Source organism: Sceloporus undulatus, chromosome 2 (assembly GCF_019175285.1).
Source record: "Sceloporus undulatus isolate JIND9_A2432 ecotype Alabama chromosome 2, SceUnd_v1.1, whole genome shotgun sequence".
NCBI classification, from domain to species: domain Eukaryota; kingdom Metazoa; phylum Chordata; class Lepidosauria; order Squamata; family Phrynosomatidae; genus Sceloporus; species Sceloporus undulatus.
Genome location: NC_056523.1, coordinates 9,707,521 through 9,723,048, shown reverse-complemented (window position 1 = coordinate 9,723,048; position 15,528 = coordinate 9,707,521). Strand labels below are relative to the sequence as shown.

Sequence of the window (15,528 nt, the reverse complement as noted above, 5' to 3'; positions counted from 1 at the left end):
ATCAAATACTGTACAGTAAAACACAACAAAATACACATAGCAAGTACAGTAAGATACACAAAATACACATATTAAAAACGAATTAAAAAACCCCATCAGCCAACCATCTTGCCAACAAAAGAGGGAGGAAGGCCAGCTGGAACTTCATTCGGGGAATGCAGCTTGGAATAAGAAGGTTTTTAAATCCCTTCTGAACTGAGCCAGGGAGGTGGCCGAGTGGAGCTCTGTGGGCAGCGTGTTCCAAAGGGCCGGGGCAGCGATGGAATACGTCCTCCTCATTGTGGAGGTAAGCCTGGCCCCTGGAACCCTAAGTAATTGCTGCCCAGAAGTTCTGAGGGTGCGGGGCGGAATGTATGGGGAGAGGTGGTCCTTCAGGTATCCTGGGCCCAAGCCATATAGGGCTTTATAGGTAATCAGCAACACCTTATACTGTGCCCAGAAGCGAATAGGCAGCCAATGCAGGTCTTTTTGCACAGATGTAATATAGCTGGTCCTGGAAGTACCAGTGATCAGCCTGGCTGCCATATTCTGTACCAGCTGTAGCTTCCGGGTTTGGTATAAGGGTTGCCCCATGTAGAGCGCATTGCAGAAATCCAATCTAGAGGTTACCAGAGCATGTACCACTGTTTCAAGGTCCATGGCAGATGCTTTGACTAACACTCCAGCCACTTCCCAGACTCTAAAAAGGGAGAAGATGCTAAGAGGAGTTTAATATCAGATGTTTTTACATACAGAAAGAGAAGCCCCCAGACTTTTGCAGTGCAGCACCTAGCATCCCTCATCTTTTGACTATCCTGTCTGGGGCTGCTGGGATATGTGAATCCAGCATCTGAAGGACTAAATAATTCCCTTCTTGTACTTATTTCCTGTTCTCTCTTAGGTCTGCTTTCTCAGATGCAGGTGTAAAGTGAACCTGCACTGCAGAAATAATGCAGTTTTATAGCACTTTAACTGTCGTGGCTCCATGCTATGGAATTTTGGGAACGGTTGTTTTGTGAGACACTGAGCCTTCTCTGTCAGAGCTCAGGTGCCACAACAAACTACAATTCCCAGAATTCTATAGCATTGAGCCATGCCAGTAGAAATGGTGTCAAACTGGGTTATTTCTGCAGTGTGGATGCAGCCTATGACTCGAGTTCAGCAATGAAACCCACTCTCTCAGCCTCAGAGGAATATTGCCAAGAAAACTCCATGATAGGGTCGCCATAAGTCAGAAACAACTTGAAGAAACACAACAAGTTATTTTAATCATTTTAATGTTTAATATTTATATTATTATATTTATTTGTATCCCACTCTCTTCCCTGAACTGGGACTCATTAAAAGAACAATACAATTAAAGACATAGAAAAGAGGTGCATTAAAAAAGAATGAAATTATTAGAATGTTAAAACAGATAGCTATTAAAAGAATAAAATACATTTTAAAAAAGATAAATGAATAAATAACAATAACATGGCACTTAAAAGTGGTGTCAAACTATTATTTTGACACGGGGGTATTATACTAATATAAATATGATAGAAAAATAAATATTTATATTTATAAATATAATATAAATATATATTATATAAATATAATAAACATAAGATAATGCAGTATATGTTATTAGTATAATATCCCTGTGTGAAAATAATAGTTTGACACCACTTTTAAGTGCCATTTGTTATTGTTGTTATGTAATAAAAATATAAATAAAATATAAAATAATATATATTTATATTTATAAATATTATATATATATATACACACACAATATATATTAGTATATATATTAGTATAATACCCATGTCAAAATAATACAGTGTGACACCACTTTTAAGTGCCATTTGTTAATGTTGCTGTGTTATACTAATAGAAATAGAATATAAAATAATATATTTATATTTATAAATACATTATAAATATAAAATTTATAGAATATAAATATAATAAATATAATATAATATATATTATACTAATATATTACTAATACTAATATAAATATAACATAAAATATATTTAATACTGTATACAGTTTGACACGACAAGGGCCATTTGTTATTGTTGTATTAATAATAATATTAATATAATATATAATATAATATATATAGTTTGACAAGACTTTTAAGGGCCATTTGTTTTTGTTGTTGTATATGTTGTTGTTTGTCTGTCTGTCTGTCTATCTATCTATCTATCCCGGAACCATTCTTGTAGAGCTGATTGATCTGGGGGAAGTCAATAAATGTTGCACTCCTGTGCACCGGACGTGGGTCCCCCACCCTCTTCTCCTCCTGCTCGTCCTCCAGCGTCCGCTCTAGGATTCCATTCTCTCTGGCTTTAACCATTGCAGTGCCTACTCCTTTTAAGCCAAGGAATGCAGGGCTGTGTCCTGCTGCCCTGGGAACGCTGGACTCACTCTTCCCTCTCAGTGGGCAGCAGTCAGCCATTTCCCCAGGAGTGCCTCTTCCCCTGATCCTTGGAGCAGCAGCAGCAGCAGGAAGGGCAGAAGTTCATCTGGGGGAGCCCCATTCCTACCCAGCTCCCCAATATTCATTGGTCATTAGGGCTCCAGGTAACTTTTAAAGGCAGAGGAGCCTTGCAAGAGAAGTAGGTGGTGGCCACGTGGCTCTGTACTGCAGTTCCCATTTTTTTATGGAGCCCTCTGGGATCTGCACTAGTAATATATCAGCATAATATATATATTACGTTATATTTATTATATTTATATTCTATAAAATGTATATTTATAATATATTTATAAATATATATTGTTTTATATTATATTTATATTACTATAATACAGCAACAATAACAAATGGCACTTAAAAGTGGTGTCACACTGTATTATTTCGACGCAGGGGTATTAAACTAATATATATACTATTATATATATACTAATATATATATATATATATATATGTAATATATTAGTATATATATTATATTTATATTTTATAAATATAAATATATATTGTTTTATATTATATTTATATTAGTATAATACAACAGCAATTACAAATGGCACTTTTAAGTGCTGCAGCTCCATCCCTGGGACTTGTAGTTCAGGGAGCGGTTATTTAGAGTTCTTAGGGGGCATCTACACTGCAGAAATAATGCAGTTTGACACCACTTTAAGTGCTGTAGCTCCATTACTATGGGATCCTGGGATTTGTAGTTTTCCAAGGTCTGCAGAAATGATCCATGTTGAGACTGCCTTGGGTTAATGACAGGTAATTATGGAAACTGTAGTTTTGTGAGAGGCATTTAGCCTTCTCTTCCAGGGAGCTCTGGTGCCACTACAAAGTACAGTTCCCAGGATTTCTTAGCACTGCACCAGGGGAGTTAAACCAGTCTCAAACTGGATTATTTCTGCAGTGTGTTTTGGCCCTTGCTGATGAGAATTTCTGGGAGGTGTAGTCCCGCAAAAAGAAAAAAAATTCCCAAGATCCGAGCCTTTCCATTCCCTTCCTATGCTCCATTGCCAAAGCGTCTGCTGCTGGGAGAGGGGAGGAAGCAATGGTTTGTGAGGCTGAGAGGATGCTGATAAGATAGTTATATTTTTCCTTATCTCTGCAGAATGGCAGGTCGAGCCAGATCGTCCCGAAGAGGAAGGCAGAAGAAAAGAGAGAAAAGAAAAAGCACGGAGGCAAAACCAGCTCAGGTTAGAAATTGTAGATAAATGTAAGGAGGTACAGCGGACCCTTGTTATACGCTGAGGTTTGGTTCCAAGATCCCCCGTGTATAACAAAATCCGTTTATGCTCAAGTCCCATTAAATATAATGGCATAGCAAAATTGTGTCCTTTATAAAAAATGGAAAATCAAGGTTTGATATTTGAAATTTATACTTTTTTTGAACACTTTAAAACCATGTATGTTTGAATCCGTGTATTAAAAATCCGTGTATAAGAAGGGCCGACTGTATAGGATAGAATAATAGAGATAGAATACGAAAATGGGTGATTTCAAGAGAGTTCTGGAAAGAAGGATGGAGAGGAAAGCAGACAAAAGTATTAGGGGCTATACAGACCGGTCATTAAGGCCAGCCTACGGTCAGATTCGGGGCGTGGAATTTGTATGATGCATGCCCTGACTTTGCCTCCAGACTGATGTGACACTGCGCGCTGTGCCACATAGTGCATGGTGTTCCTCTAACACAGCACCAAAAGGAGCCCCGAAAAGACACAGCGCCGGTGGCTATGTTGCCCTTTCTGGGGTACAAAAAATAGCCACTTTTTCCAGCTCCTTTTTGCGCCATGGAAAGGTGAGATTGGGACCGCAGCATGTAGTTGCCATTGCCCCGATCCAGCACTAAAAGGGGTGGTCTGTACAGCCCCTTAAAGAAAAACAGGGTAAACTTCCCAGATCCTTTTTTAGAATGACGGAAGATCTATCAGTAATAGAGGCGTGGAGGTATTTGTATAACCAGGAAAAGACTTATACCTTTTCCGAAAGGCTTGAGTCCCTGTTGTGGATAGATTTATTCTTCATTTCTAAAACACTAACTAAAAATTTGAGAAACATGGAGATTCAAAATAGAATTATGTCGAACCACAACCCAATTTTGTCATTGAAGTTGAAGGAACCTCAGAAAATGTTGAGTTGGAAATTGAATGAGGAGTTGTTGAAGCACGAGAAAGTGGTGAACAAAGCAAAAGAAACAATTAATTTTTTTAAAAAAGAAATTATATATCAAGAAGTGAAATTAGCAATTGTTTGGGGTGCCAGCAAAACAGTTCCCAGAGGTTTTTTTACTCCAAAAAATATAATTCGGCAGAAGGCGAGAAAAAGAAAATGATGGAAATTTCTAATGCACTAAAAGGAAAAAGAAGAGGATCTGAAAAGACATCCAGGAAATAAAAAGGTAACTGAAGAGGCAAAATTGTTGCAGAAGCCATAGTGTTACCACATATGGATTTTAATAAATTTTGGAGTGTGTGTGGAGTTTCTTCATGACCCCAAACTGACTTGCCAGGCCAACAGCCATAGTCCTGGAAGCAGTGGGTCAGGTAGGCAGATGAGCCAGCCTCATAAGACCCCTGAGAAGCCACACTTTGGAAATTCCCCACAGAGAGGTTTGGGAGTTGCTAAAAGAAAAACCATCAAGAATAAAATCTTTTTGGTTTAGGTCTCACACTTGATGAGCCAGTCATTAACTTAACTCCTCTACCTTCTCCCCCTGATTGTTGTCAGACCACTTTGCCTCAACAAGACAAAGCAAAGCCTTTGTTTACAAAGCCCAAGCAACCAAACACCTTTTGTTCTCACCATCAAGCACCTTTGGCAGAAGCAAGATTTGGCCTATAAGTATCATCAGATTTGCCTGTTCACTGGGCCAGTCTGGATTTCAGGGGCAAGCTCTGTCTCTTTGAACCCTGACCTGGCTCCTGACTCCTGATTCCTGCCCAGTCATTCTATGGCTGAGCCTCATGCCAACATCATCATATTCCATTTGGACTCCTGAAGAAGCCTACTGGAGTAAGTATAGCCCTAGTACTGCCTTGAACTATTCCCTATTTCCACTCTTGATTTCCCAAGCCTTGTATGAGTGTGTGTATGCTAGTGAATCGTATGTGTTTTTCCCCTTATAAATAAATTGGATATTAATTTTAGAAGTCTGTCTCAGCTCCATTTATTGGGATCCCCTGGTCTACTCCGTATACACAATGGGAGGAGATTCTTCAGGGCCGTCGTAGCAGGCCCTCCTCTTGCAATATTTGAGCTAATAACAATAATAATAAATTCCCCGAAACGGACCCTTGGCTACAATAGGAGAGAGAAGTAATAAGTGAAATGGGGGAAAAACTGAAAATAGTAAAACAAGATAATTTTGAGCACGCAAACAAGCCTGGGAAGTCACTCGCCCACAGATTGAGAAAAGAATGAGAAAAGAGATACATCACAGAAATAAAAGAAAAGTGATATATACTTCACAAGACAATATTATGGAAAAATTTTATGAATTTTATTCTGAGTTATATCAAGAACAATCCGTAGATAGTTTTGTTTTGAGTAAATATTTAGATAGTAAAGAAATTTGGAAAATAACGGAAGAACAGAAAGAGGAGTTAGACAAATCTACAACAAAAATGGAGGTAATGGAGGCTATCAAACAGTGTAAATCAGGGGAATTGCCAGGGCCTGGTGGCATTATAGCGAGATATTACAAAATTTTTGCAGAGGAATTATGGAGACCAGAGTTAGAATCCTAGTTTGGCCGTGAAACCCACTGGGAGATCTTGAGCAAGTTACACACTCTCAGCCTCAGAGAATGGCAATGGCAACTCATAATTATGAGAACCCTGCACTGAAGAAACATGCCAAGAAAACTCCAGGATAGGTTTGCCTTAAGGTTGCCATCAGTTGGAAATGACTTGAAGTTGCACGACAGCAAATTAATGAGAGACCTCCAAGTCACCTTGCCCTTGCCAGGCGTTGCAGACTGGGCTGGGGCTTCATTGATCGAGTCTATCCATCTGTAAATCAGAGACATAGCCATGTTAGTATGTAGAGAGATCTTGTAGAACCTTTGAGGCTAACTGAAATAAAGAAGTTGGCGGCATGAGGTTTCATAGTCTTCAGTCTACTTCCTCAGATGCATCAGTCTCAAAGGTGCTACAAGATCTCTCTACATACTGATTCTACAGACTAACACAGCTATATCTTTGAATAACTATGTTAATCTAGGATAGATTGGGCTGTGCATTTGCACATTTAAAGCTAATGTGCCAGTTGTGCCCATTCCTTGAGACACTAGTTCTGGCTACGGTGACACATGTCTTGATTACATCCCGTTTAGACTGCTGTATCACGCTCTACATGGAGCTGCCTTTGGAAACTGTTCAGAAACTTGTCCAGAATGCTGTGTCCAGAATGCTGACCTGTCAGCTCACACTCTCAAAAAGAGACAGCCTTGGAGGCAGAGAAACTGACTTAGGGCTGAGTGTTGTTTGAAAAGGATTCATAGTTTATTTGCAGAAAAGCAGAATATGCCCGGGTGCCTCAGAATGAGGGATGAAAATGCTGTGTTCAGGGGTTACAGATATAGGGCTGCAGAAGTTTCTTATCAGTGGCCAAACTAATCTTTGACCAGGACATGCCAGTCTAGCCTAATCCTTAAGCAAAAGAAGCACTGGGGTCATTTATAGGAAGCAGATAACTCCTTTGTGATGGAAAAAAAATCATTCTCTTTCCCCCTCCTTAGATAGATAGGGAAAATGCAGGCCTATGACTAACATTTTCAATTTCTTTCTCCTGTTTGCCTGATGAAGAAACCAGTATGCCTTTGAAAGCTTGCAACATGTAATTGTGCATTTTGGTTGGCCCAATAAAGGTATCATAGTTTGGATGTTATTGGATTTGTATATATATACTGTACTCATGTATAAGTCTAGATATTTAGGTCAAAAAATTGAAACCCAAAACACCTGAGTTGATGTATCCATGGATCAATGCAGGTACTGGTAATTTAATTCTCATGTTTGAAAAAGGGAACCATCCCCTGGTGAAAAGAAACAGTGTGATTTGTCCTGGCAGCACTGGCCTCCCTCTGTTCTCTCATTCATCCAGCCTTTAAAGCGAGCACAAAGTTATGTCTGCTGGGATTTTATAAGGTTTTTTTGCATTGTTTTCCTTTGCTTTATCATTGAGATCCTTTGTTACATGCCCCTAAGTTTTACCCTAGAGTTATCCATGGGTCATATCAAAATCCATAATTTTGGTCCCAAAACATGCTCTAGACTTATACGTGAGATCGACTTATACATGAGTCCAGTATATACAATAAATATATAAATAAAAAGAGTGCCTGGCTCACCTCTTCCCCTTCATCCGAGGAGGCCTTCTCCAGGTAAGACTTGACAGGAGGTAACAGAGACTGAGCAAGGGCGTTGTTGATTTTTTGCTCTTACAGGGTCCAGCGACCTTTGAGGATGTGGCTGTCTATTTCACGGAAGAGGAATGGGCTCTTCTGGACCTGAACCAAAGACTCTTGTACACGGCGACCATGATGGAGAATTATGAGAATGTGGCCTCATTGGGTAAGGCAGTGGTTCTCAAGCCGTGGGGCAGGGCAAGATGTGGAGGCTCTACTCATTCCTCCTCTTCCCAATCTTTTTTATTATATTAATATTGTGAAACATTATTCTATGTATTAGAAAGCTTGATCAGTGATGTTTTAATTCTTTCTAACATTAACAATCCAATATTATTAGGATTTGATATGATTTATGCCTTTCAATAAAACACCAAGTTTTTTTTTACTGCTTATACCTGTTGAATCTCATTATGTGTAGATTATATGTAATAAAACTACAAAGTGCTGTTCTTTTAGTAGAACAAATGTTAACCAAAGGATTTGTTTCCGAACAGCCAAAATTTCTTGCTCTATAAAATAAAGGGGTTAAAAAGAAGTAGCTGATGCTGGATACCAGTCTAATAAGGACTGCCAATATATTGTTCAAGTTGAAATGTTTAAGTTCAAACAATCATGGTTGTTCCAGGAAGAGGATTGGAAAATAGTAATACTAGTCATACTTCTTTTTAATAAATGAATAATCAATTTTAAAAAATAATTTAAAAAATGATGTGGGTTAAAGTAAACCAACCCAGCTTAATCCAGCTGATCCTGAACCAAAGGACTACCTAAAGCCACAGAGAGAAAAGCAAATTTGAAGGATGGACTTTTGGTTCATAGGAAAGAGCTAGGGCCACTCTGTTGGTGGGATTCCTAAACTGATCCTCATAGCGAAAGGTTCCCAGACCTTTCACCATTTTGGTGGTCCTCAATTGCCCTCCAGAAGAAATATGTCGTACAGTTGGTCTTCCGCATTTCCAGCTTTGACTGTTTATTATTATTACTATTATACTTTATTTATGTAGCGCTGTAGATTTACACAGCGCTGTCCATACAAACAATAAAATCGATAAAAATGAAACCTGCCAATGGCATACATTCTACAAAATACCTATAAAAATAATAATACAAGATAGAATTAGATAAAAATAATCAGACAACAAATGAAAAAGGTCAAGTGCTGTGCCTCTAACGCTAGAGAATGTGGAGGGTCCACTATAATTCAAATTACAATAAAACTATTCCACCTATCCATTAGGCAGAATGTGCTGAATTTTCATGTACAATGTGTTCCTTCTAATGATTCCCTGTTCTTTCTCTTTTTTTCCGCCACATGGGAATGCCAGCTCCCAAACCTGACCTTGTTTCCCAGCTAGAGCAAGAGGAAGGGCCATGGCCTCCTGATCTTCAGGCGTCAGATGGAGCAGAGGCCACTGAGTCACAGAACAGCTCAGGTCAGGGTCAAGCATAGACTTCATTTGGGTTTCTCTCTGGACGACAATTCTGGAGACCAGGGTTCAATTTTCAGCTTGGCCATGAAACTCACTGGGTGAGCTTAATTCACACTCTCTCAGGAAAAGGCAATGGCATACTTCCTCCCAACAGACCTTGCCAAGAAAACCCCAGGATAGGGTTGCCATAAGTTGGAAATGACTTGAAGGCACACAACACACACATACACTCTCTCTGGGTGAGAAATGGTGGAGCAATATGTTCAGTCACATCACTCTGAAAGACAGGAAATGTACCATATGTTGGCTCTCCCTTATCTGAAATGTTTGGGACCAGAAGTGTTTTGAAATTTGGGGCAGGGGGGTAGGTGGACTTCAGAATACCTATATTTGTCTGTAGGTACACAATATCTTGGAGATGGGACTCAAGTCTAAGCACAAAAGTTAATTTAAGTCTCATATATACCTTCTACACAGAGCCTGAAGATAATTTTATAAACAGCAGTTTTGTCCATTGAATCATTTTGTCCATTGAACAAAGTTTATATATGTTGAACCATCAGAAACAAAAATGTCACTATCTCAGCTGCCCATGAAAAAAAGTGTTGGCTTTTAGAGTATTTCAGATTTCTGAATTCTGTATAAGGAAGACTCAACCTGTATAATGTTGAAATGCTCTTCTTCATTTTGAAAAGAGAGCATTGGCTTCAATAGACTTCTGAGCCCTATCCAGTAATTCTCCTCTTATCCTCTTATCCTACTACACCACGGTGGCTGAGAAAGTGTCATCTTGACTTTCTGATGCAAACTTGGTTTCATACATAAAATCATTACAAATATTATGTGGAAAATTACCTTCAGGATATGTTTATAAGGTGTATACAAAAGATAAAATGAATTTTATGTTTAAACGTGAGTCCCATCTCCAAGATATTTCATTATGTATATGCAAATACATCCAGCCTTTCTTATTTACAGGATATTTTTATCCATGGATTCAAGCGTTCCCAAAAAGTATAAATTCCAAATAGCAAGTCTTGATTTTTCATTTTATATAAGGGACAACATTTTACTATGCCACTGTATTTAATGGGACTCGAGTATCCATGGATTTTGTTATCCATGAGGGATCCTGGAACCAAACTCCAGCAGATACCAAGGGCCCACTGAATTCCAAAATCCACAACAATCTGAAATCCAAAACACTCCAGGTCCCAAGCATTTCAGATAAGAGAGACTTGACATGTAGTTTAATTTAACTTTTAATGTGGATTTTTTTGGTATGTTTTAACTATTGTGTATTTAATTTGTAGGCCACCTTGCGTTGAGGTTTTTGGGAAAAGGTGGAGTAATGATTATAATAACAATAGTAGAGCCAGTGTTGGACTAGGGCCCTGAGAGACCAAGAGTTGAATTCTGGTTCAGCCATGGAAACCCACTGGGTGTCTTTGGGCCAGTCACCTTCTCTCAGCTTCAGAGGAAGGCAGTGGCAAATTTTGTCAAAATAAATCTTGCCAAGGAAACTTTAGGATAGGGTTGCCATGAGTCATACTTCACTTGAAGGTACACAACAACTACAGCAACAACAGTGGGTATTGGGTATCTCTGTCTGCTCAACCCACTTGAACTTTCTCCCTGAGTAGTCCTCTCAGCAACCTGGGACCAGAGAAAGAGGGGAAAAAGTGCCCACTGTAGAAAGAAGAGCAATTTTCACTGTGGGCATCTTGCCAAAGCTGCCCTCTTTCCATAGTGAAGGTAGCACTGTCTAATTTGGGAAATGGGCACAAGACGAGAGATGGAACTGTTACTGTTCTGTGTTTATATAACATCTAGTCTACTTTCTGATGTTCCCCCTTTCTTCTTCTCTCCTCCAGCAGGGAATTCTAGGAAAACACACATCTGTCCTGAGTGTAGGCGAGGTTTTACCCTCAGATTGTCTCTTGTTGCACACCAGAGACGCCATACAAGAGAGAAGTCCTCTGATTGTGGGGAAAGTCCAAAAGTCAGAAGCCCTCAAGAGCCTCAGAAAAGAAGAAGACCCCACAGCTGCTCTGAGTGTGAAAAATCATTTACTCATCCCTCTATCCTTTTGATTCACCAGAAAATCCATAAGAAATATACATCATATAGTTGCTCAGAATGTAGAATGTCCTTTCTTCGAGTCTCAGATTTTGTGAGTCATTCAAGAGTCCATACAAAAAGTAGGCTTTACAGATGTTGGGAGTGTGGGAAACGTTTTGCTAAGGGAACACACCTTGTCATCCATCAAAGAAACCACACCAGAGAGAAATCTTACAAATGTCTGAAGTGTGGGAAATGGTTTTCTCAGAACTCACAGCTTTGTAAGCACCAAAGAGCCCATGCAGGAGAAAAATCCTACAAATGCCACGTCTGTGGGCTGTGTTTTTCTGGATGGCAACAAATTGTGAACCATAAGCTGATTCATAATGGGAAAAGGCCCTACCAATGCCCAGAGTGTGGCAAGTCATTTGGTTTATGGTCAGTCCTTGTGATCCATAAGAGAATTCACACAGGAGAGAAATTCCCTAAATCCCAGCAGCGTGGGAAAGGTTTTCCTCAGAAAGTACAACTTAGGAGTCACAAGAGAGTTCAGAGAAAAAAAAGAGTCCATAAATGCTTGGAGTGTGGAAAATCATTTGCTGAGATGTCCTCACTAGCAACCCATCAGAAAACTCACAGAGGAGAGAGACCATACAAGTGTTTGACATGTGGGAAAAGTTTTACGGATAAAAAGAGTCTTGTGCAACATGAGAAAATCCACACAGGAGTGAAGCATCATGAATGGTCCAAGTGCAAAAAACGTTTTCTTCTACGTTCAGGGCTTGTGGAGCACCAGAAAGTGCATACAGGAGAGAGAGCCCATAAATGCATGGAATGTGAAAAAAGTTTTGTTCGGCAAGCACAACTTGTAGTTCATCAGAGGGTTCATACGGGAGAGAGACCATACAAGTGTGCGGAGTGTGACAAATGTTTTATGATGAAGCAGCACCTTAAGGCACACCAGGTGCTCCACACTGGAGAAAGGCCATACAAATGCTTGGAGTGTGGGAAGTGCTTTGCTCAGGCAAGCTGTTTTAATGCACACCGAAAAATCCACACAAAAGAAAGGCCTTACAAATGTGAGGAATGTGGGAAATGCTTTGCTGATAGTTCATACTTGATTATTCATAAGAGAATCCATACTGGAGAGAAACCGCACAAGTGTCCGGATTGTGGAGAAACATTTGCTTATAAGTGCCGACTTGAGTTTCATAAAAAAATTCATACAGGAGAGAGACCCCATAAATGTTTTGAATGTGGGAAAGGTTTTTACGCAAAAAGCAGTATGTTGCGTCATCAGGCCATTCACACAGGAGAAAAGCCCCATAAATGCTTGGATTGTGGTAAATGTTTTGTTGCACATTCAAAACTTCGAAGTCATCAAGTGATTCATACGGGAGTAAAAGCCTCTCAGAGGATGGAAGTAAAAGCCCATAAATGTTTTGAGTGTGGGAAATGTTTCCGCTGGCCTTCAGGCCTTCTGAAACATCAGAAAACTCACAGAGAAGAGCCCCACAAGTGTTTGGATTGTGGCAGATGTTTCTCCTTCAAATCCTATCTTCTGCAACATCAGAGAACTCACACTGGGGAGAAACCCTATCAGTGCTCAGAATGTGGAAAATGTTTCCAAAGAAAATGTAATCTTCAGAGGCATCAGATGGTCCACACTGGAGAAAGACCGTATAAATATGTGGAATCTCGCAGGGGTTTTCCTATGAAGTCGGCTCTTGTAGTCCACCAGACAACCCATACAGGAGAGAGACCCTATGAGTGCGAGGAGTGTGGGAGATCCTTTCCTCTAAAGCACACCCTTCAGCGTCATCAGAGAATCCACACAGGAGAAAAACCGTACAGATGCTTTGAATGTGGGAAATCTTTTCTTACTAGAGGACACCTTATTAGTCACAATAAAATCCACATAGGAGAGAAACCATACAAATGTTTGGACTGTGGAAGATCATTTTCGTCTCTGTATAGCTTTAAAGGGCACCAGAGACTCCATACTGGAGAGAGACCCTATAAATGCTTGGTGTGTGGGAAATGTTTTGCCCGGAGCGACAGTTTTTGTAACCATAAAAAAACCCATTCTAATAATCAGAAGCCCTACATGTGTATGGAATGTGGCAGACATTTTGCTTCTGAATCACTGTTAATAATCCATCAGAGAATCCACAGAGGAGAAAAGCCCTTCTTATGCACGGAGTGTGGGAAATATTTTTCCCAAAAAGTATGCCTTGAGAGACACCAGAGAATTCATACAGGAGAGAAACCCTATAAGTGCCTGGATTGTGGTAAATGTTTTTCCATTAGTTCAACGCTTCAGTTACACAACAGAATTCACACGGGAGAGAAACCATATAAATGTTTGGAGTGTGGCAAATGTTTTGTCAGCAATTCAATCCTTCGAGTACACCAGAGGATCCATAAAGGAGAGAAACCCTATGAATGCTTGGAATGTGGCAAATGTTTCACACAAAAATCAACTTTTGTGAGACACCAGAAAAGGCATACTGGAGGGAAAAAACCCCATAAATGCTTGAAGTGTGGGAAACACTTTGCCAAAATGGCAGGCCTTCATAGACACCAGAAGATCCACAGGAGAGAAACCCCATAACTGTTTGGAAAGTGGCAGAGGTTTTGCATACAACTCAAGCCTCACAACTACCAGAGCATCCACACTGGAAGAAAACCTTCAGGAAAACAACAACCCTATCAATTTCCCTGAAGATGCAAAGTTTGCATCAGAAAGCAAAGGTGTCACTTCCGCAGCCACTATGTGGACAATTTTAGATTTTTTATATTTCGGATTTTGGAGTTCTGGATGAAGGAGACTCAACCTGTACTTTAAAAAAAATTATACGTGGTATTAGGTTCTATTTGAGGAGGAAGGTATGATATAAATGTGATAATGTGTAGCCATGATTCCTAGAATGAATGAAGAGGCCATGGAGAAGTGTACCAAAGTGTCTTCTGAATCTGGTTAATGTTTCACTTTTTAAAAATGCTTTTAATAAACATGTCCGGGATCCTGTTGGAGTCTTGCGTGCTTGTATGTGGCTGTGCATTGGCAGGAAATAGAATCACAAAGATGCACAATGTCAGTATCCAATTGAGGGTTGCTATTGTGTAAACTATGCAGCAAATCCGGCAAAGGATTGATACGTAACAGGAATAAAGGAAATTAGGCACTCTTGTCAATGCGCCGTTATGACCCTTTGCAATTCAGTAACTGGATTTTCTAGTGCCTCTGTTACTACGTTAAGCGCACACAAATTTATGTTGAGTGAAAGGTCATGTAGGATTCTGTCTTAGGTTTTTAAAAGTAGGATCATAGAGTTGGAAGAGACCCCAAGGGCCATCCAGTCCAACCCCCTGCCATGCAGGAACTCACAATCAAAGCGCCCCTGACAGATGGCCATCCTGTATCTGTTTAAAAACCTCCAGACTCCACCACTCACCAAGGGAATGTGTTCAACTGTCAAAGAACTCGTACATTCAGGAGGTTCCTCCTAATGTTGAATGTGAGAAGAAACTTGTGAGTCACATCCACCATCATTTCCAGCCAAATGTGTTTCAGTTGAGGGTCTTCCACAGAGACTGCAGTACAAGTGTAAATTCCCACAAACAAATCTTACAACACACAGAGTAATGTGTAAATTCCCACAAACAAATCTTACAACACACAGAGTAATGTGTAAATTCCCACAAACAAATCTTACAACATGCAGAGTAATGTGTAAATTCCCACAAACAAATCTTACAACACTCAGAGCAATGTGTAAATTTCCACAAACAAATCTTACAACATGCACAGTAATGTATAAATTCCCTCAAACAAATCTTACAGTCTTACATGCAGAGTAGTCAGCATACAGAGTAGTTGCCAATTTCTCTCCCGCTTGTCCACTCTCTGGAAGCTCCAAAGGATTTCATTCCCCATCAGGTTTCTCACAACAATCAGTTGTTTTCTAAAGGATTTTTGTGATATTTGAGACCCATTCTTGCATTACCAGAGACCACAGGACCTAGGTTCTTATTCTTCTTCTTGTATATTTCTTTGGACAGTATAACATAATTCTTCTCTGGTTCACTTGAGAGGATACTCAACCTGTGTTAGAAATTTGGATTGATGCAAGACTCTTTTATGAATGAATGCCAGTGGCCATGGGAAAGCTACGAA

The 15,528-nt window shown here is 39.7% G+C and overlaps 1 protein-coding gene across 3 annotated transcripts in view; it reads left to right on the top strand.

Moving 5' to 3' along the window:
- Positions 1 to 14,379, top strand: part of LOC121921814 (zinc finger protein 11-like) — a 14,567-nt gene extending 188 nt beyond the window's left edge. The window contains exons 1-5 of one of the 3 annotated variants that reach the window (XM_042450395.1): positions 2,332 to 2,554; positions 3,559 to 3,643; positions 7,894 to 8,020; positions 9,183 to 9,290; positions 11,165 to 14,379. In XM_042450395.1, the coding sequence (XP_042306329.1) occupies positions 3,560 to 3,643; positions 7,894 to 8,020; positions 9,183 to 9,290; positions 11,165 to 13,962 (3,117 nt within the window). In that variant the 5' untranslated portion in view covers positions 2,332 to 2,554; position 3,559 and the 3' untranslated portion in view covers positions 13,963 to 14,379. Of the gene's footprint in view, positions 1 to 2,331; positions 2,555 to 3,558; positions 3,644 to 7,893; positions 8,021 to 9,182; positions 9,291 to 11,161 lie in introns of those variants that run through there. The other 2 variants (XM_042450393.1, XM_042450394.1) reach the window with 2 other exon arrangements.
- The last annotated feature ends 1,149 nt before the right edge of the window (positions 14,380 to 15,528 follow it).